We start from the raw sequence: 21,754 nt of genomic DNA, 5'->3' as shown, positions 1-21,754 counted from the left end.
CTGGAGCTTAGGGACACCCAGGGCCTGGTTGAGGAACCTTCCCTTTCCTGCCTTGTACCGACGCCTGCAGGCTCACTGCGGGGCCGCCCTGGGAAGGGCCGCCGCGCGTCCGTTTGCAGATCCGTCAGGATGCAGTCCTGTTGGGGTCTGTGCGGGTGTCGGCCCTCACTGCGTTCTGCCGCTCGCTGCTGCCGGGATCCTGGACTCTTTCTCCTCTTCTTTACCTCCTTTGGCCATCTCCAAGATCCAGGACTTGTCAAACCATTTTTCGGTCTGTTACTGAAGATGGCTGGGGCGTGGGGCTGTCCAGTGACCTTCAGCGACATTGCAGGTTGGGTGCCCGTTCGTGGGCCGTCTGGGAACTTAGCTGCCAGGGCAAAATGTCCGGATGAAGATGCGTTTTTAGTTTTCAGCAAGCAGCTCGTGCAGACTTTGTTTTGGAACCTACCACTCGGCAGCTGCAGCCCCTGCGTTTTAACGTTCAGGGAAGGTCCGGGCCGCACGGGCACTTCCACTGCAGGAACCGCTTTGCCCCCGAGTTCTGTGACTGCCTCTGGTTGGGAAATTGTTTAGGTGTCCACCGTTTTCCATGAAATAATGTCGCCCTCAGCACCCACACACAGTAGTTCCCCAAACAGTGGTTCCACCCTTCAAGTGAGAAGTGTTCGCAACCCAGCGTCTGAGATGCAGTTTTCCCCTGTGTCTGGTGTTTTGTTGTGTCAGCGGTTGAGCAGCTCACCTCTATGGCACCAGGTGGGAGGTTGGCACCCCGCCAGAACTGGGGCAGGCGGCCGGTGGGACCTCGGAGATTTGGAGGACCGAGCTTTCGTGGTTGGCCCTGGGCTGCTCCTAACTCGTGCCGTGCCTACATCTCCCTTCCACCATGGACTTCGTGGGAGTGAGCTCAGGGACACGGGACCAGTGAGGACGAAAGGCTGGGTTGGTATTTGGGCCAGTGGTACCTTTCTCTGCGTATCTTCGGTCCACATTCTTCACCTGCATTTACCATGCTTGTGTCTAGTCTGCCTGTATTTGCACACCCCTGCACACACCTGGGAAACAGTGGCTCTTCAGGCTTTTTATAAACCTCCCGCACCGCGAGCTTTCTGTGTGGCCTGCCGTGTAGTTCTGGGTCGGTAGGTGCTCGGGGGCCTGGACGTGGAGAAGGAACTCGCTTCTGGCCTTGAGGCTGCTGGGTAGCAGCGGCTGTGACTGTGAGTCTTCTCTGGACCAGGTGACGTCCACATGGAGCCCAGCCCCAAAAGGAGTCTTGCCTGGCTGGACAGCCACTCACCACAGACGCTCTGTGTCCGTCCTTTCTCAACTGGGAAATGAGATGATCAGACCAGGAGCGGGGGAAGCGGGCCCCCTCCGAGCCCCCGTCTGCAGCCCCTGCTTTCCTGCCAGTCTCTCGTCCACAGTTGTCGAGGAAGAGGCTCGCTGTCCTCACTCGCTGGCAGGTTGGGTCTGTGATTACTCAGTTGTGGCTTCCATGGAGTTCTTCACAGGCAGGCGGAGGTGAAAGTGGGCGACAGGTGTGAGTACACGGAACACAGTTTATTCCCGTACTGTTCTTTACAATTATTTGCTCTCCATGTGAACAGCTGGAAAGCTGCATTTGCCCCACCCTGTATTTTAAAGTGCTCGCTGGTTTTCCTGTACCTTGGCGCCGTGTTAGAGCTTTCCAAGGGAAAATGGAGGTTCATTACATTAGAAACAGTTATTGCTGCAGGATTCTGTCTCTGCGGTCAGGCTTTTGTCGCAAGTAGGGCTCCTCTAAGAAACACTCTTCCTTACCCTTTTAAAAAAGCTGTATCTCAGGCCAGCGTATTGCAGGCAGTGGTCCGCGGGAGTGGCGTGCAGTGAGAGGCGGCCCCAGCAGTGACCTGCGCTCCGAAAGCGTTGGAAGAGAGAAATGAAAAAATGCTGTATTCTGTTGACACTTTACCAACAAACTGCTCACATTTGCTTTAAAAAATGCACCTTTGTGTTTGACTGCTGGGCAGAGAGACCTCCACGACTCTATAACTAGCGGAATTGTGGGATTTCACACTTCATGGGTGCGTGCTCTCGTTTCCTTTGACCGCCATTCTCTTCGGCGGTCAGGGTGGTGTAAATAGCTATGGATTTAGGAATTTCCGGAAGGTATCCGGAACCTCAGATGACAGTAGTAATTCCGTAAAAAGAACTATGTATTTTGTTTCTAGGAATAATGAAATCTTCAATACAGTATTTTCTCTAATTAAAAGTTACCAAGTTAATATAATTAATTACATTAAAAAAGGGAGAAAAAAAGTCCTTTCTAGTTTTATTATTTCTTGGCTTTAAGTAGCAAAGATTTACCACTGACTCTGAGTTGCGTTTATGGAGGATGCTGATGTGATAGGCTGAAGGAGCAAACCCTTGTCCTGGGGTCACGCACCAGTCTGCCTGAAGTCTTTACCAAAGTGGGCGTGCCAGAGAGGGATCATCGCCTGCAAGGGCCCTCCATCGGGGCAACAAGTCGTGCACGCCTTCCGGGGGGTGAAGGCAGAAGTGTGTTCAGGTTCTGCAAGTTTCTCAGGGTCCCTGGAGTCGTGCTTCGGTTTCCACAGTTTATTGGTGAATAAAACGTGGAGGCCGTGTGGGGCTCCCAGCTCTCCGCCTGGCTAGGGAGGGAGAGCCCGCGCTTTGAAGTCAGGACTGGACCTGACGGACCGTCAGTAGCTGTTAGGAGGGGAAGCCTCTGAGTTCAAAGCCTCTCCCAGCGTGCCCGCTGAGTTTCCTCTCGGAGCTTCACGGCAGCCTTCAAACGGCCGCAAGCCGAGAGCACTGTGGAAAACTGTGGGTTTTGCACGCAGCCTTCCAGGCCGGCTGACCCTCTGTCCTCCACGTTATTCACGGAGGTGTTTCGGCCCCATTTGCCGATCACGAGAACAGCTCCTGGTTTGATTATTAACAGCGGATGTAATTTGGGCTGGAAGCTGCCCCACTCCTGCACTGTGGAGGAGGAGGGTGGGAAGACGAGGGAGTGTCTGTACTTTCATCTAGAATCAGCCCCGGATGGCGGCAGTATTTAAGAAGTAGGGAAGTGCCTATTTCCAGCTTATACTGTGTTTTGCCATGTATAACGTGCACCTGTGCTTTTAGCCCAAATTTGCAGGCAAAAAAATTCCGTTTTACTTTCTTAATTCAATTATGTATTTATTTATTTATATTTAGATATTTGCTTTTTGTATTATAAAGGAATTTTAGCGTTTATTTGTGAACATATGGATGTTGTTACTGCTTTCTAAAGTGACACTTTTAATGCATGAGTGTAAATATCTTGTGAAAACTTCTCTATATAGATATGGAATTAGTACTACCCGTGTATAATGTGCATCCTTATTTTTCCCTCAAAAATTTAGGCAGAAGAAGTGTGCCTCACACACGGCAAACTACGGTGTGCAGGTAAATCTTGCCAGCACTCAGGACTCAAGAGTTTCACTCCTTGGTCTCGGTGACTGCAGAGGCTCAGGGCAGGCTCGCGCTCAGGGCTGGTCGTCTGCCTGCCACCCAGAGACACCGAGGGCAGAGTAGGAGCGGCTGTGGGACCCCTTGGGTCTGTTCTGGGCTCTGCGGAGGGGTGTGGAGTGTCATGTCCTGAGCTGGCTGTTGGGGCTTGCATCCAGTCTTAGGGTGTGAAACTGGATTAAACATCTGATTAAAAACCTGAAAGCCCAAAGCAGTACGTTTCGACCCCGTGTGGATCCCGTCTTGGCCCTTCAGGAGAAGGTTCGCTGCAGCCGATGCTGTGCGAGGCACATTCTGCTTTTCCCAGCAGGCTGTGCCCACGGACACACCGCCACCTGGAAGTGGATTTGGGGAATGTCACCAGCTTCGCTGAAAAGAGAGAGAGGCCCCCTGGTTCCCCGTAGAGTGTGACAGGAAGGGACTGATCTTCCTGGGGGGCCCCTGGAGGCCGGGGTGCCTTCCAGCCCTGGGGCGTGTGTTCCTGGTGCGGCGTCTGCTGGAGTAGGCTTCCTTCCCACGTCTACACTGGTATTTCTTGAGAGCCTTCCCCTGCTTTCTGGTTGGCATGGGCGACCCCTGTGCAGGGCCACGATTGGACCCTTCATTCAGAATGGCCTTGCGCCTCATGTGGAAGGCGGCTTGTCAGGAACACTGGCTGCCCGTCTTGAGTGAGGGAACTTCGGGTCCAATGAGTGGGGATGGTGGCCACCAGGACGGTGACTCGTTTGCGTGCCGAACTACTTGGTCGTTGTAGCTGAAGCGACGTGTCAGGTCGTGCGTCCTGGGCGGGGTGGCTGGGGACCTTGTGCAGAGTGCTTGGTGGGAGGGTTCAGCCCTGTCACAGCTGCGGGGGCGCAGGCTCTGGCGTGAACCTGGTCCCGGGATGTGGAACGTCTGGAGCTCGTCCTGGCAGGTCCCTGTGTGGTGAAGTGACAGAAATTAGACGGATGTACTCTTCCCGGGCAGCGGGGTCCGCCCTTTGCACAGCAGAGTTTCTTGGAGTCAGAGCCCCGGCTCCGCTTCAGTAGCCACAGGCCTGGTGCTGGGGACCCGCTGCCTGGACAGACGGATGGATGTACCTCTGCCTCCACCTGACCTTGGCGGTCTCGCTCTGTCGTCCGCTGGTGATGGAACCTACTGGTAGCCTGGGGGGATGGTGTGGAGAGGAGGACGTGGCGGTGGGACACGGGCCTGTGGGGGTCTGCTCGGTGCCCACGCCGAGCCGGGGCATCCACGACAGCCACGGCTGTAGCAGAGCTCAGGGACCAGCGCATGGAGACATGGGCTTAGACAGCTGCGCCTCGTCCCTCGAGATTCTCTAGAATTGTCTATCAGCTTCACTGAATCTGAGCCTCGGTCCTCGTGCTTGTGACCTGATGTGCAACAGAGAGGACCTGCTGTGGTTCCTGTCCGGGGCTGGGCTCCGAGTGGGTGCTGGACCCTCGGCCGGAGCTCTCTGGGGTGGGGGGTGCGTGTGCAGGCACGGGCCGATTGGGAGCCGCTGCCGCGGGCAGAGCTGTACGTCCTCCGTCTGCTGCCTGCTCAGGGGACTGTGGTTTTGAAGACATTGTGAGTATTGTGTGTGACTAATACAGTTTTTCCCAGATCTAAAAATAATCACCATTTCATTTGTGGCAGCCGTGTTGTGGCCTTGGTGTGTGTGTGACATAACCATCATGGCGCTAGGGGTCGGGGGATGTAGGGGAGGGGGCTCTGGTGTTTCCGCGGCGTGGTCCTTGCTGGCTGGTAAGATGGGGCCCTTCTCAGTCCTCAGGGGCAGGGGGTGTGCTCGGCTTGTAAAAACAGCCCTTAGAAGACACGCAGTTTCTCCTTCCGGAGGGAAGGACGGTGCAGTCCTTTGGTTCGCGTCCGGGCCTTGCAAATGCCTGGCTGTGGGGGAGAGCGCGTTCTCAGGACGCAGGGTTGCGCAAGCAGTTACCTGGCTGGACAGCACTGGCCCCTGTGGTCCTCCCAGTCCACCCCCCGCGTTGTCCTGTGGGAGGTTGTGTGTGCTTCTGTGACTGCATGCAGGACTGCGTGTGTACCGCCTGTGTGTACACGCATGGCTTCCCATGTGGGACTGCACTGAGACAGCACCTGTGGGACCGTGTGCACACGTGTCTGCTTATGAGGAGAGGCAGACACAGACAGAAGTGAGTGGGATGAGTAGGATGTGGCGGGCTGGCGTGGAAGGAGCGTGGCCTGTGTTTCCAGGTGGTGGTGGCGGGGGGCGCTCAGCAGCACTGCAGATCCTTAAGGCCCGGGAACATGGCTTGTTTTCGGATGTTGGTGGCTCTCGCCCCTACAGCTGCTGCCCAGCTGCAGCCTGGGACCGTTCCCAGTCCTGTGTGCCTGGTGAGCCGCTGGCCTTGTGGGAGGAACAGTGGTTCTCAGCCGAGGGGGACAGGAACGTGGCTGCCTGGCCAAGGTGTGTGGGACAGAGGAGAAAGAGTGACAAGGTCAGACCCGCCAGGTGGCTGCTGCTGTGGAAACTGGGTTTGGGGAACAGGTCAGTAGCAGTTTTTCCTATCACTTCCTGTTTGGCATCATCCATGCCTTCTTGCTTGTTGCCTCAGCAACCTCACGGTGTGCTGGGTAGGGCCCTTCCATCCCTGGAGGCCCCGTCCCTGCGCCGGGGTGCACAGGGAGAGCGAGGGTCACATAGGTCCCTGGGAGCTGGAGATGTGTCCTGGGTCTGGCAGGCATGGGACCTGTGGCCTTCACCTCTGCGAGGTCACCTTTGCTCTTGATGATTTGGTATGCCCCCAGGTACCCCCTGTGAGGATGGCGGCAGGTGCTCTGCTCACTGTGGAAACCAGCTTGAAGAGTCGCCGTGACGTTGAAAGGTGGTGTTTACAGAGCAAATGAATCACTGGCCAAGACGGTATCCCTGAGCAAATAGCAAATAGAGGGCACGGGACTGAGAGGTGGCGACTTAATGTCCTCAAACTACGGGGTCGGCCAAAAAGTCCGTTTAGATTTTTCCATAAAATAAAATTCGTTTTTCACTTTCAACAGTAACTGCATTGATTGGGATGTTTTGAGTACGTCGGCCACTTCCCCTGTGGTGGAACACTGATCGTTGTCAATTCGTGTCTCGGTTTGATCGCTGTCACCTTCAACTGGTCTGCCTGACCACAGAGCATCGTCCAGCGAGAAACCTCCAGCACAAAACTTCACAAACCACTTTTGACACGTTCGATCAGTCACAGCACCTTCTTCAAACGTTGTGCAAATCTTTCTTTGCGTTTCAGTTGCATTTTTACCTTTCTTGAAACAGTAAAGCATAACATGCTGAAAATGTTTTCTTCCATTTTCAATATTAAAATGGTTGCACAAAAATTCACCAGAATTCTGATTTTCTTTTTTAAAAAAGCACATTTATATGGCAGCTGCCACAATACAGTCCTAACAGAACTGTTTTGAATGAAGTTAAAGACAAGTATGCTGTACTAGAGCCGTCGTCCAGAAAAAGGGAACGGAAATCTTGGCCACCCCAGTAAGCTGTCAGAGAGCCGTCCCCACCTCCTGGGACAGCCGCCCGCCAGCTCCCAGGTGTGTGTGGTCTCTACTGTGTAGAGGTTGCCACACAGCCTGCGCTCAGAATCACTGCTCTCCTGGCCCCTCGTCAGCAGGTCGTACTTCTACCTGCCTGGGGGGAGAGGCTGAGCGAGTAGCCGGTGACCCGCTGTGGCCTGGCCCTGTGCTCCTCACCTTCGCCCCAGATATCTCCTGTCCCCGGTTATTTTGGGCTGGCGGGGTGGCCACAGGGCCTTCTTAGACAGCCTGGGGAGGGCCACCAGGCTAGGGGAGGCCGAGGGACGGGCCAAGTGCACTTCCTGGTAGGGCAGCCAATAGGATTTGATGGGGAGCAGCCCTTCACTTAGCTCTGAGAACCTCTGATTCATGGATTTGGGGCTCTGGCTTAGCCAAGGGCTCCTGGAAAACTGTCCCAGAAACGAGATTTCGCAACTCCTTCCCAAAATAGAACTGTGACTCAGTGATTGAGAAAACAGGCCTTCCGGAGCGGGCCTGTGCAGCGGGCCTCCCAGCGGCTTCTTGCCAGGGCTGGGCGCCGCCTGTGACGTTTCCGCATCTGCAGGAGCTGGGCGATGAGTCCCTCAGGAGCAAAACAAAGATGCGCAGCGAAGGGGAGTCTGCTAGTTTCCTCTCCCGAACGCGGTGCAGACGCTCACAGAAGAGAATGTGCATGTGCTGGTTTAGGGTTTTTTGTGTGTGTTTTGTGAAGAACACTGTAATTACAGCCCTGTTTCAGCACACAATGTGGCCTAGCCAGCCTGCCTGGGATCGCAGAGATACTGCGTGGTGGGTGGGGAGAGTTGCTTCGATTATTGAGCAGCGTGCAAAGCAGTTCTTTCCACTGAGTGTCGCTGGGGCGTGGAACTCCCGAGATAGAGTGTTTATGGTATTCGTGTGATGGTTTCAGCTTGTCATGTTGGAGAGACAGAAAATCCACCTATTTTATGTTCATTTACGTGTTTACACCCAGAAAAGGCTGTAAGATCCCGGTGCCTGGCGTTCAGGGGTGGGTGGGATTACTGGCCAGACAAGCGTGGCCCGCCTGGGTCACAGTGCCCCCGGGTACCTCTCTGCTGATAGCATTGATAGCTTTGTGGCCCCCACGTACTTTGGGGTGGGGTCAGGACCACCCAGGCTCTGCATCTCTGGAGCCTGAGGGAGGGGCTGTTGGGTGAGGCAAAGTGGGATGTTCATTTGATCTAGTTGGCTTGGTGAAGTAATCAAGTGTCACCCTCGTGGGCCAGGAGTTAGCAAGTCCCTGCGCGTGCCCAGGAATGGCTGTGCCCGGCCTGTTCAGGCCTCCTGATAGAAGACACTCGTGACAGCACTCAAGGAATGAAGTGATCTCTGTCTGGACTGTTCGTGAAGGGACACAGTGGTACGCGCCCTGTGAAGAGCGCCTGTCTCTGTCCTCGTTCCTGTGCCGACTCGCAGGACGAGCTGACTGTAGAAGTGGCTTCCACTCTCCTCCCCGCTCCTCACACATGGTCCTACCTCTCCTGGGCACCTGACTCGAAGCCCCGGGGGGCCTGTGATGGGCGTGTGGAGTGCAGGGCGGAGTGCCGGGCGCAGGCGCAGACCTCACTTGTGGCACAGAGGGACGTGCCCCAGCCGGGGTAAACTGGAGGTGGGGGCGTCTCCACGTCAGACGTGGCATCAGCAGCGGCCCTGGGACAAGGGACAACGGGCCCACCTTCTTAGACTGGACACAGCGCCCACACCCCGGAACAGTCCTGTGTTTTAACTTTGAGAGCAGCTACTTTGAAGCCAGCGTAAAAATACCAACTGGAAAACACTTCAAAGCCAGTTACTAAACCACTAAAATACTTCCAGGCCGTTGCTAGATCACTAAATCGAACACGTTTTCAAAAAGTCGGACATTTGAAGGTGCCGGCCCCCAGGGTCAAATGCAAAGAGACGTGTTGTTCCATCTACACTGATTTTTGCCAGCTACTTCCAGTGTGTCATTGAATGAAAGCCCTGAGAACAATGATGAATGAGCAGGACCCCAAACAAACTCCGTGAGAGCTTGGTGAGCTGTCATCCATGTGATGTGTGGCCTGAAGCTGTGTTTCAAAGAAATTCGCAGGATTGTATCACCGGGTTGCAAAGCGAGTTCTTGGTGCCTGTGTCTTGCTAATAACTACCTGCTGTTCACAAGTAGATGCCTCTTGCATCCATCCCCTTTCTGGAATCCAGGGACCACCCACATAGTGCTGGGCAGAGTGGTCATGCCTTGGGCACTGGCGCCACCTAGTGACGGAGCACACGCATGGCGCTGGTGCTGCGGCAGTCTGCTTGCACCTGGGGCCCAGACGGTCCTTCTGAAGTTGCCTTTGTTCTGCAAGTGACACGTGCCTGACTGTACCTCTGGAGACTCTACTAGTAAAGCACCTTGTTTTTTTTTTTTAAAGGGTCATTATAATTTCCATGTAAAGAGACAGAATTTGGGCTTTGTGTATTTGGATAATGAAGCAGAAGAACTTGAGGTGGGGGTTACGCGCTCCCTGGGCAGGGCAGCACAGGTGCTTTGTGTTCAGGGCACTCTGGGGCAGGCTCCACCAATGATTCCCGACTCCCTTTGCTGTGAGTGTGAGGGGGGTGCCCAACAGGCCCTCTTCCCTGCTCCTCCTTGTGCGCTGCCCTGTCCACGTTCAAACCCCCGGCGCTGAGAGTGCCTGCTTTTCAACCCTCACCTGGACTGTCGCTTGTAGGCTCCATTTAGTCTCTCCACCTGTGCCAGGTGGGGACACTTGCTGATACTCAGCGTGGTTTGTGACCTGTTGTTCGTGATTCCTCTTTATTTTTACATTTCTGGGCATTTTTCCTTGAAGGGACTTGCTGTTAGATTTTGGGGGTGAAGGGGGGGATACAACGTACAGTAACGTTGAACATGGACTTGCATCCCTTCACTTCAGCATGGGTTAGATTTGAAAAAGCGGCCACAGCCGCCGGAGTGACTCGTTTCCCCGGTCCAGTGCAGGAGGAAGTAGTAAGTAAGTTCCAGGCTTCTGGAACGTGGCCGTGTTGTAGGGCACAGGGACTGTTCGGCAGCTGAAAACTACGAGTGGAACTGGGTATCTGATTAACCTTTAAAATGTTGACTTTGCAGTCGCTGAATAGGAAAGCTTTTAAAAAATTTTCCCCAAGTGTTAAGCTTTAGATTTTCTTGTGTAAGTAACATGGTTACTTTGGTCAGAAATTGAGTATTTAATTAGTAAGTTTTTTTCTTGTGAAATCAAAATACGATGCCCAGCATCCTGAGAGGTTTACATGTATCTCTGTTGACATAAGGGAGTCACAGGTGTTTTGGGAGTTGTGTTACCACGCGAACTTGTCACAGTGGAGCCCTGTGTACTGTATTGCGTCACACGGACAGCACGGCAGGGGCGACCTAGGGGACAACATACGTGTCTGTTCATAAGCGCTGTAATTTGGGACGGCCCAGTTTGCAATGTTCTGGGGCTGTCGTTTCCCGTGTCACTTACTCTGTAGCTGCCGTTGCTTGGGTTACGCGTGGCGGTGTATGTATCACCACGTGAGCCGGGGCTTAACCGTTCCCTCCTCACGGAGACTTTCTTCTTGTGGATTTTGTAGTCTTCACTGCACTCGTAATAAGCAGGCAGCTTGAACACGCTTCCTGAAGAGAGACTTTGCCGACCCTGGGGTGGGACTGGCCTGTCCTTGACAGGTACTGGAAGCATTTTTTCCCGTTCTCCATGGAAACCAAAGCTGTCCTTTTCTGAAGAGTAGAGCGGATGGCACTGTTAGGTTAGTTTCACTTTGGTGGCAGAGCGCCCAGTCCCAGGAGCCTCGGGACACCCTTTGTCTGCTGGAACCCTTAGGGCCAGGCAGCCCTTGCGCGTGGTTCCAAGGGTGCTTGGCCCAGGCGGGTGCCCCTCTTTTCCGGGGGGGACGGTCAAGGGTGTCCAGCCCGCGGCCATGCTCTTCGCGGTGGCCTTTGCCTTCCTTGCCCCGGAAGCTCATTGAGAACCCGTGGGTACCTGCAGCCAGCACTGCGTCTTAAGTGTTTCCTGCTTCGCATCCGAAAGGTTTCCTGTGAGGGCGGCTCCTGCGCCTCACCCCCACCCCGAATGGCGGTGCGTCGTCGCATTTCACCGAGGAGCAGTGTTCTGTCCCTGAGGTGTCCCCCCAGGACTCTTCCCCAGACGCCCTGGCCGGGTCTTTGGTGGCCTGCACTCCAGTTGTCGCAGGGACTCCTGAGCTGGAGCTGCATCTTGGTGGCTGCCATTCTCGTTTTTCCCCCAGCGTCAGACCCTTCCTCTGTCTGGTGTCTTCCTGGTTGCCAGGTGTCCCCTTTGAAGACAGGTAAAAAACGACAGGAAGGCTCTTCTGAAAAAGCGTTTAAAACTGCGATGTTCTTGCTTTGGGAGCAGGAAGTATTTGATACAGTAGCGGCTAGAAATTCACAAACACCGGAACTAACTGCTGACCTCGGAGAATTCTTTTTCATCTCCCAGTCCCTGATGACGAGGTGTTTCCAGGTGCGCTGCCCTGGGCTCCCGTCTGTGGGTTGGTGCTAGGTTGGGTGTGGTGTGAGCCACGAGTGGCCCGATGCGCGAGTCTATGGGGAGTGAGGCTGTTTTATTCTTCCTCTCCTCCCACCTGTGTGGGATTCATTCGGCAGCTCTCTCTTCAGTAGTAGTTGGGGCACAACAACGTCTCTCAGCTTCGGCTGTTCGGGCTGAAGGGCCAGGCACCTGCGCCAGAGGCTCGCCGTGAGCCCTGAGCACGCCACCTTGGGGGGTCATCCCTGCAGATGTGATGTGGGGGCCCTGACCGCGGCGCCACCACAATAAAAACTTTTAAAGGAAAACTCAAGAGGGGAGTGATTTTCTTCTGCCAGGTGCCCGTAATCTCTGTGTCAGCATTGCAGGGGGGGGGGTGGTGGGCTGGTGTGTGTGAGCTGCTGCCTTGGGGGGCCCACTCATGTACAGCCCCCAGCTCTCGCCCCTAGAGTCCCGGGGCTGGCGGGCGTCCCGATGAGAGAGGGGTGTGGGCAGGGTGAGCCTGGCACTCTGCGCTGGGACACGTGTCTAGTCAGGGCCGGGGTCTTAAAGCCACGTCCAGGAAGGTCCCCTGTAGACAGAAGTGGAGGAGCGTGACGTGTGTGCAGGTCTCGTAAGCAATCGCGGGCCGAGCAGAGAGCAAGCCTGGGAAGAGGACTGTGTCTGCGAGTGCACATGTGTGTGTGCGGCGGGTCACGCACATGTGTCACATGCTTCCTGCGGCCCGTCGTGTGCCTCAGCATCCGGGCAGCGGCCGGACTCCCGCGAAGGGGCCCCATGGCTGCCGTGACTCGTAGGCCTTTCTTGGCCCCTGTTCTCCCTCAGCCTCCGGGTCAGGGCCAAGTGCAGCCTCCACCTGAAGTGCATGGCTGTGCTCCAAACTCCAGGCTGCCTTTCCTGCACAGGTCTGATGACGTGGTTGCCACATGCCGTCCCTGAGGCAGCTCCGCATGGACCTTGGTGACCTGCGGGAACAGCCGGACCTCAGCCAGGGCCGGGGTTGTGCAGCGAGCAGACACTTTGTGCGGGCCGTTGGCTGCGGCAAGGGTGGTGGCCAGGCCCACTTCCCAGCGGTGGGGGCGGTGGCGATGGTGGCATGTAGTTCCGTGAGAAGTGCCCCCACGAATAAAACTGGAAGTGGCACCGAAGGACTGGGAGCAGAGGCTCTGAGTCCTGCCCCCTCGGGGCCAGCGGGGAGCGGCTCAGCACAGCCATGGCCTGTGGATAGATACCACATAGTGTCCACCAGGCCAAGGTGAGGCCAGACCTCCTGAGGAGGCAGGTGGCTTGCGTGTGCCCTGGCTGGACCCTGAGGTGCAGAGAGCTGGGGGTGCGAGCAGGATGTCTCCCCAGAAGGGTGGGGGTGAGTGGCATGTCTCCGCCCTCCCTCCCTTCCTCCACAGGAAATTTTCGGTTTTGGGGTTTTGGACTAGAACTTTGGACCGCAGCAGGCAGAGTCCTAGGGACCCTTCCGGGGTCAGGCCAGCTTGACCTTGGGTGGTTTCTGGGGCAGAGCAGGCTGTTTGCTGGCCCTGCCTGGTGTGGCCATCGGCTCGTCTTGGCCTCTCCATGTATCTCGCCTTGGGTGACAGGGGTGACAGTGCAGCTCTCCAGGAGCCCCCACGTCGGGCGCCTGCATCAGAGAGCTCCATGAGGGCCCCCAGAGGCCTCATGTGCTTGTAGAGAAGTGCTCTTCCTGGTGTGTGCCAGAGCCGGTCACCTCTGTTAACTAGTGGCCGTGTGGTTAGAGGCAGCTAGATGGGCAGCCGTGCTGTTTCCCTGGGCAGTCTCCAGAGTCACTGAAGCCCACTGAGAATAGCAGCCCCACCCAGGTGCCAGCCTGCCTCCAGTATGGCTGGCTCCTCCCAGGGCTGTGTGGGGAGCTGGCCAGACTGAGCGTGGTTTTGACCCCGGACGGGCACCCATGCCGCACACCGCACCTGGCTGCTTCTGAACCTTGTTCTGTTCTGATGAGAAATGGTAACTTCACGTTTCACATTTGATCCTCAGGGGCAAAGCCACGCGGCTGCTGCTTTTCCGAAGACGTGGCTTCTGTGCTCTCCAATGGAGGCCATAGCCTTGGTGATGCCCTGTCAGCCGAGCACAACCCCGGCAGGCCCTGCGTGGAAGTCGCCATCCCTGTGTCCGCCCGTGAGGACCACGGCAGGGAGATGGCAAGGAGGCCGGAGCCCCCACGATTTTCTGTGGACTTGAAGATGCCAGCGTATTACCCCAAGCAGGAGGTCCTCGGTGCCAGGGACACTGCAGGTGTCCCTTCAAGTGCGGATCAGACTTGCGTGGACGGGGCGGCCTGGCAGCGCTGGTCCGAGAGCCCGGCCAGCCGCCTGAAGGAGCAGCTATGTGGTTTACACAACAAGGAGCGTCCCGGGCAGGGCCCAAGGGCGCTGGCCCCTGACCTGGCCCCACTGGACCTCAGTGAGCGGTCGACCCGGGATGACCGCAGCCACAAGGAGCTGGCCTCCTCGCTGCAGGCTGCGCTGGCCGTCCACCCCTGTCCTTACTGCAGCCACAAGTCCTACTACCCCGAGGTCCTGTGGATGCACAAGCGCATCTGGCACCGCGTCAGCTGCAGTGCCGTGGCCCCCCAGTGGATGCAGCCCAACGGGTGCAGAAGCATCAGGAACAACCTGGTGTTCCTTGTCCGTAGTGGACGCACAGGCCCCCCACCCGCCCTCGGGGGCAAAGAGTGCCAGCCCCTGCCCATCGCTCGGTTCACCCGCACCCAGGTGCCGGGTGGGGCTCCAGGGCCCAAAGGCAGCTCCTTGCCCCTGGGTGGGACCGCAAAGGCCACCGGCACATCGAAGAGCAGGGAGGGCCAGCCCGGGGGCCCCTGTGCGCTCTGGGCGGCCGGCTCTGAGGGCCTTCGGCAGACCAAACCCGGCCACAGCCCCGAGCAGCACAGTGCCCTGGCCCCGACGCCTCCACCAAGACCCAAGCAGGAGGCTGGCCCCAGACCCGCGCCCGTGGCGGGTAGTGGCTTCAGCAGAAGTGCCACCCCCACACCTGCTGTCATTGCCCGGGCGGGCTCCCAGTCCCCGGCCACCAGCAAGTTGGGGGACAAGTGTGTCATCCCTGCGGCGGGGGCAGGCCTGGGCGCCCCCAATAAGCACAGTGCCCTGGACCCACTGAAAGCCAAATCGAGCCCTCAGCCACAGGGTCTGCTGCACAGGAAAGGCGATGGGGGCCCCCCTCTACCTCCCCGAGAGCCCCCCTCCAAGGCCAGCCAGGGCCCCAGGGGGAGCACAGCCCTGCAGGCCCAGCCTGTCCTGCAGGCCACCAAGCAGGAGTCGGCTTCCGAGGGCCCCGAGAAGCGCCTGGACATCCTTAGCATCTTTAAGACCTACATTCCAAAGGACCTCGCCACCCTCTACCAGAGCTGGGGCGCCGAGGGCCCTGCGCTGGAGCACAGAGGTAAGCTGCGCAGGCCCTGGCGCCTGCCCATCCTGGCTGGGCCCTACTGTGGGGAGCACTGCCCATGGAGAGAGGGGGTGTCTGACCTGAGGCCACGGGGCCATCCTCCCGTGATGCCCGCGTGGGAACCCACGCCAGCACTGGTGAGAGCCGCACTGCACAGCACTCCACTTCTCTGTCGTTTTAGGCAAAGTTATGAGAGATGTTCAGTGTCCCTTGCTAAGTTTTACTTTGCACATTTATGTAATTAAGCACATGCACATACGTGTCAGTTCTCCAGCATCAGTGAGTGAAGCCTCGTGGGCTGTGAATGCACCACTCGAAGCTGGGGGGCTGACTCTTGCTCATTCTTGAAATACCCCCCCGTGCTGGTTTCTGCTCCTGCCAGAGCCGTGGCCGTGACGCTGACGGTGGTGATAAGTAGGAGTGCCAGCAGGTCCCCGCCTGCTCTGTGGGGCACATGCCTGAGCACCCGGCGAAGCCCGAGTGTTTCTGACTAGCAGCCCCCCGGCCCCCGGGGAGCCACGCTGGGCATCCACTCCTGGGTGGCCCGCACCCTCCGCACTTTCTCGAGAGGGTTCCCGTTGACTGGCCTTGGAGGTTGGTCTCTCTCCATGCAGGAAGCTAGAAGCACTTTTGGGGGGATGTGCTTCAGGGTTGGGGGAAGTTACGCCAGCAGAGGAGCACCCCAAATCTACCATATGAGGGGACCGGGCAGACAGGTGTGAGTCCCAGGTCTTGCTTTTCTCCTGGGGCTTTGGAACCGGCCCCAGCCCAGCCTGCCTGAGGAGCAGTGCCTATGGGGCAGGTGAGTCGCCCGTGGAGAGGACCTCGGGCTCCTGGACCGGGCGGCAGCTTGGGTGTCGCACAGTCTCGGAAGCTGTCTGGGGACCCTCCTCCCAGGTTGGCCTCGGCTTCTGCCCCGGAGAGGGCTGGGCCCTTCGGGTCTTGCTCACAGCTGGCATTTCCTGAGGACATTCTGGAAGGAAGCTGAGGTCCTGGACACCCGAGAGGCGTGTCGAGGGATGTCGAGAGGCTGGGAGACTCGGCAGGCCTTTCTCCTGGCAGGACGCTCTGCACCAGTGTGACCAGGCACACTCGTGTCGGCGGGCGGCGAATCACAGCTGCCACATGGCTTTGCGCTTGTGTTCTCCGATGCCCTCTCCCTCGTGTCAGCTGCAGTCCCCAACCATGCGAGTTATTTGCTGTGGAAGGGAGGGAAGTGCCTTGTTGGTTGGCCCTCTGCGTCTGATGCTGGCCTCACTCTGTGGATGGGGATTTCTTTGGAAGCAAGAAGTCTTAGACTCGGGTGGCAGGGCAGGGCCATTGGCCTCCCGGTGCCGGCCCCCTCCTGGTTGGGGGGCACCATGCTCGCTGCGTGTCCAGGGACCCCCACCTCGAGATTGGACCAGTGCTTGCTGGTCCCACCCTGGTGGCTGCACCTCACACTGTGTGAGCATCACGCCCGCTCTCCGAGGTCACGTCCCCCCACCTGCCCTGTGGCCAGCTTATTGCGTTTATTGTCTTCCCCCCAAAGAAGCGAGGTTGAAGCGAAGGGCCCGAGAATGTCAGGCAGCAGAGACAGAGCTACAAAGTGGTCCGACAGAGTTTCCTCTTCCTAAGAAGCGAGGTTGAAGTGAACTGGTTTTAAGGCTCTTTTTTAAGGAGAGACTGAACGTTTGTCTCTCACACGTGAGAAACGCTCAGCTGGCTGCCCACCTTACACGCTCTGCCAGGGTGGTCGCTCCCTGCTGCGCACGTCCAAGCAGTTGGGGCTCAGCAGACTGCGGGGGCGGGGGGCGTTTCCACTCTGATGGGCGGCTGGGGGGCCTTGGTAGAGGCACAGCTTCCCGGGCTCAGGGAGGGGCCGGATCTGCTTGTCTAGATCCCTCATCCGCATCCCTGGGCCACGGCCACGCAGTGAGAGTGACCGCCCGGCAAGGGGGTCCCCGCCCCAGGTGGCCCATTCCTTGGCTGGACTCCGTGTGGTTCCTGGGCTTGACTCAGGCCGTTCAGAGCCTGCTGGTGCTCTTCCCTGGGACGGGGAGCTTTCCTCCCCCACAGCTGTCATACTCTCTGGGGTCCCCACTCCTGCCCAAGCCCCCCCATCTGTACAGGTTCCCACCGTCGCTTTCTCCTCACTTGGAAGTTTGTCTAGGAGGCTCTTGGGTGTTGGGGCCAGAAACAGACCTGCAGCTGGGGTGGGCTGGCTGTTGGAGAGGTGACCGGGGTGTGAAAGTCCTTGTCATGCAGACTCCGCCATAGCTGGCTGGCGGTGGGTGCGCCGTCGCGGCAGGTCGCCGCCTCTGCCCTCCCCAAGGCTCCTGCACCCGTAGCTCCTGTCACTCCTGGGCCCTGTGAGCCGCGGGTCCTTGCGTCACCAATCTAGACTCTCACCTGGCTCACCTCAAGTCCCCATCATTGTTTGCACTTCGTGCTCCACACCTGTCCACCCGCACTCGTGGTGTCTCACACTGTCCTCTGAGGCACTCGCTGTGTCTCCTGGGGGGGGGGGGGGCGTGGGAGGAGGGACGGCTGGCTGCCGGGGAAGTGTGTAGCCTCGCCCTGCAGTTGGGGAGGAAGAGGTGCGCAGGAGGGGGCCTTCCAGAGGGGAGGAGGGACACACCTGTTATGTCTGGGCGCCGCTTCAGTGCTGTTCCCGTGGAGACAGAGGGCTTGGCTCGCGGGCAGTCTGTCTGGGAGACGGAGGTTTTGGTGGAAGTGAAGGCGGTTCTCGGACCTTCCCCCCACGTTTTGCCGCGGAGTGACGTTTGTCCAGAAATGCATGACGTGGAAGTCCTGCCAAGAGAGGAAGGAAGTACGTGGAAATGAACGCTTCAAGAATGAAAAAGAAGGATTTTCTGTAATCATTCTGCCAAGTCTGGAAACATGTGAAGGTGAAGTAGACGGTTTGTTGATAGAATAGTAACAAAGTAGCAAGCCACCTGTGCTTCCGGACTCGGGGCCAGCGCGTAGCGTCCGACACCCCGAATTTTAAGTAGAAGATGGAAGACTGGAGCAACGCTGGTTAGAATACCACGGAAGGCCTTTCTTACCGGGACGTGAAGACTGGTCACACCAGGGGTGCCCCTGTGCGGTGCTCGGAAAGTCTGTCTTTCTGTGGTCTGAGCCCCCTGGGACTCTGCAAGGGGCCTTCTCTAGGGGGAGAGGCTACGTGCCCTGGAGAGGGGCCAGGCCTCTGCTTTCCTCTGAGTCCACACCGCACGCACACCTCGGGTCTCCAGGCCACACTGCCAAGCTGCGGCTCACCGGGCATCTTCAATGCAAATGAAGTGGACGGCCTTTAAGATGACTCAGAAGTCTGCAGTAGCTCGAGCAGACCGACAGTGATCACGCAGGGCAAGGGTCCTTCCTTTGAAAAGTGAGAGAGAATGGCAGGGTGGGACGCCTGGGGAAATGTGTGCGGGCTGCTTAAGGAAACGAGAGCAGTGAGTGGAGGGGCCGGTGGGCTGAGAGGCAGCCAGCTGGAAGATTGTCTCACAGCACCAGCACCGAGCTGGCTCAGTGTTTGCGGGTGAGTTGCAGACACGGGGACCGTGCTGCCTGTCACAGCCTTTAGCAGGTGCCCCGCGTAGGTATGGGCTGTGCATTCAGGAGCCAGGCAGCCGCCGGGATGGTTGGGCAGTTTCTGTGGGCACGCCCGGGGCGGTGAGGAGTGGGGACGAAGTGCTCTCAGAGCCGAGGGTCTCCGGGACCCACCTGTGGAAGGAGGGGTGCTTCTGGGAGACACGCCTCGTTCGCTGTTGACAGAGCTATGGGATGCATGTACCCGGACTGGGGAGGACTGGCAGGGGCCCTCGGGAGCCCATGGGCCCACTCTGGGGCCCGGGACGCACCCTCAGAAGGGTCAGCCCTCTGAGCTCTCCCTGCCCTGACGTGCTTGGTGAAGACTCTAGCGAAGAGGCCCGTGGCTGGCGCCGGCGTCGCCGAGTCGGTGGAGGGGCCCCGTGGCACCGCGGTGCGTGGCAGTGACTGTGGACTGTGGTGGGAAGGTGTCTCTCTGTGTGTTCCCGACTGAGAACGTGGCGGGCAAGCCCTCCCGCTCCCCTGGGGCGCGTGGTCGTGAGGGCACCTGAGAAAGCAGGCCAGGCCCTGACGGCCCGCACGTGGCCCTGCCGACTGGGTCTGGCGTGTGCAGAGGCTGCCTGACCCGCGGAGAGAACGGCTCGGCCTCAGCCGGTCTCACTCGGACCCTGTGCCTTTACAGCCAGGCTTTCGGTCCACAAACACAGCCCACGGGGCGCCGTTTCAGACATGTCGTGTCAGGGGCGGCTCTTTCTGGTCGGGGTTTTCACGTCTTGTTTCCCTGTTGAGCTGAGTCATCGGTGAGCACGGGGGGCCCCTGCGGAGCTGCCATTCCCTGAAAACCAGCCTTTTCTTTGGAGAGACGCCCTTGCAGGCAAGGCTCCCTCCCCTTTTCTACCAAAGCAGCGCGTCCATTAGGATCAAAGGGGACGTGACGCCTGGGTCCCAGGTGTCCCCGTGGGCTCTGTGGGGACAGCACAGGGCTCCTGTCCAAGGGCCCGTGGGCGGGGTGTGCATGGCTGGGCCCCTGGCACATGGCCCCGCAGAATGATGGGTCAGGGACCGAACCTGCTGCCTCCGAGTCCCCGCGCCCAGTCTGGACACGTGGTTTCGCTCCAGCTGTCCTGGTATGCCGCTGACAGAGCCCAGAGCCCACAAGTGGCCCGGGGAGCATCCAGCTGCTTGGAGCCCCACCCTCCCGACAGCTGCTTGTGCAGGCGCGACCAGGGAGTGGGATTTAATTCGGTGTAGCGCATGCTCCCTCTCGGCCCTGTGAGTGCCTGGCTGTCAGTGGAGCCTGGAGGCTGCTGGCAGCTGTCCCCGGGGCCTGGGGTTTCTCCCATCAGGGTGCATCAGACGGACTAATGATGGTTTCCTCTTCTCCACCCCCAACCCCCCTTGGCCACCGCTGCCCAGGGACGCTCCAGACACAGGCCCACCAAGGAGACTTTGTGTGTGTGGAGTGCGGGAAGTGCTTCCACCAGCCCAGCCACCTGCGGGCGCACACACGGGCTCACTCAGGTACGCTCGCCTTGTCCCTCTGCCCTTGCTGTCCCTGTCCCTGTGGGGGATGATGACTTGGCCCCTTCCATGATGACACGCCGGACCCCCCTTGCAGCACCTGGAGTGGTTTTTCCTTTGCACCCAGTCCCCTGTGGTGTGAGATAAGCCTGTGTGCAAATGTCCGGTTTTAATTAGAGCGTAGACGCCTCTGAAATGAATATGCTAATGAGCTCGGTGGCCTCCAGCACACAGGGATATCAGAGCCGCTTTTGGCGTGATCCACGCTGGCTCCCCCACCAGTCCTGTGGGGTGGCTGGGCCCCTCGGAGCCGTCCGTGAGGGAGGCGGGCCCGGCCTCCCAGGGTGTGCTGCCCTGGGACCCAGTCGGGCTCAGGGCCCTGTGTCACCCCAGGGAGTGGGGGCTGCAGGGCCTGTGCTCCAAGTGTGAAGGATCACACTCGAGCCAGTCTGATGTGAAAGGACAGGGGCCAAGCGGTAAGTATCGTGGGGGGCGGGGCGGAGGGGTGCCTCGCCACAGGTCGGCAATGGCGTCCTCAGGGCCGCTTCCTCCCGTGGGCCCTGTGGAGGCTGGGGGAGGGGGCAGAGGCCCCGGCAGCATCTCAGCCTCTGGCAGTGAGTGTGCCCGGCAAACGGGGTCAGGTGCTGCTTATTTTTTCCTTTTTCTTTCTTCCTTTTTTTTTTTAATCTGTGAAAGTGCTCCCCATCTGTGACAGCCCTGATTCCGGGGGCGTCTGTGAGCCTGTGCCTGCCCGCCCACTAACGCACCACCCTTGTTCCCGCAGTGGTGTTCGACTCCGATGGCCTCCGCGGTGCTGAAGTGCTCGCCGCCTCCATGGACGCCCCCAAACAAGTAGGTCTCCCGACAGCTGTGGTGGCAGGTTTGGGTTGAGGTGCGGTTGCGGGGACGTGAGCCGTGGTGGTCGTCCTGGAGCGGCCGCACTCTCGCTGGACAGACGGGCAGGCGCCCCCGCGGGCTTGGACGCGGAGCCCAGACCTGCAGGGCAGCCCGGCCGCGGGGGTCGTGAGGCCCAGAGGGTCTCTTGGCTGCCTCTGCGCCCGCGAGGGCCGTGGAGACTGGGAACCTGGACTCCCAGGTGCTCACAGCGCAGGTGGTTTTGCCTGTAAGTTTGCTCGAGAAGAAACGACCCTTGGTCTCCCCTCTTCAGTCCCGGACTGCTGTGTTACTCAGTCGGAAATGTCCGCGAGTTTGGTGTCTCCTGTCCGTGCTGTCCCCATCCCGTCACCCACTCCCCTGCACAGCTGCGGGGTGTCAGGATGCCTGGGCATGTGTGGCCTGTGTGTGCGGAGCACTCCCTGCCCGCACAGTGTGGCGGACCTCCGGGACCCGTGCCCGTGGGGCCGTGGGCACCGCTCTGCAGCGGGGACCCACACACCGCCCTCGTCGGTCCCTCGTGTTGTCCCAGCTGTCAGCCTCGGTGTGGAGCACTCCTTCCTTTCTGTCTGTCACAGCCACCTTCTCGTCCTCCCACACACGTTTTCTGCGTGACGTTTTCACCTCCACACTCTGTGACCGCGGATGCCCTCGTTGTGAGTGCAGAGGGGCGTCTGCCGCCAGCGTGAGCACTGCACCCCGCGGGAGCTGAGACGGAGCGAGGGTGCCCTGCCCCCGCGCTCGTAGCCACTGGAGGGGTCGTGGAGGTTGACGGTGAGGCTGATGAGGGTGCCCGG

General features: G+C 58.7%; 1 protein-coding gene across 5 annotated transcripts in view; it reads left to right on the top strand.

Moving 5' to 3' along the window:
- The window catches only part of ZNF516 (zinc finger protein 516), an 82,849-nt gene that overhangs the window by 53,039 nt on the left and 8,056 nt on the right, over nt 1-21,754 (top strand). For all 5 annotated transcript variants that reach the window (XM_053912371.2, XM_053912372.2, XM_053912373.2 and 2 more), the window contains exons 3-5: nt 13,575-14,996; nt 19,959-20,063; nt 20,848-20,915. In XM_053912371.2, the coding sequence (XP_053768346.1) occupies nt 13,575-14,996; nt 19,959-20,063; nt 20,848-20,915 (1,595 nt within the window). The remainder of the gene's footprint in view (nt 1-13,574; nt 14,997-19,958; nt 20,064-20,847; nt 20,916-21,754) is intronic.

The sequence above is a fragment of the Desmodus rotundus genome, chromosome 10 (genome assembly GCF_022682495.2).
Source record: "Desmodus rotundus isolate HL8 chromosome 10, HLdesRot8A.1, whole genome shotgun sequence".
Taxonomy (NCBI): Eukaryota; Metazoa; Chordata; class Mammalia; order Chiroptera; family Phyllostomidae; genus Desmodus; species Desmodus rotundus.
Note: the sequence above shows the minus strand (reverse complement) of the source record. Positions and strands in the feature narration are given on the sequence as shown.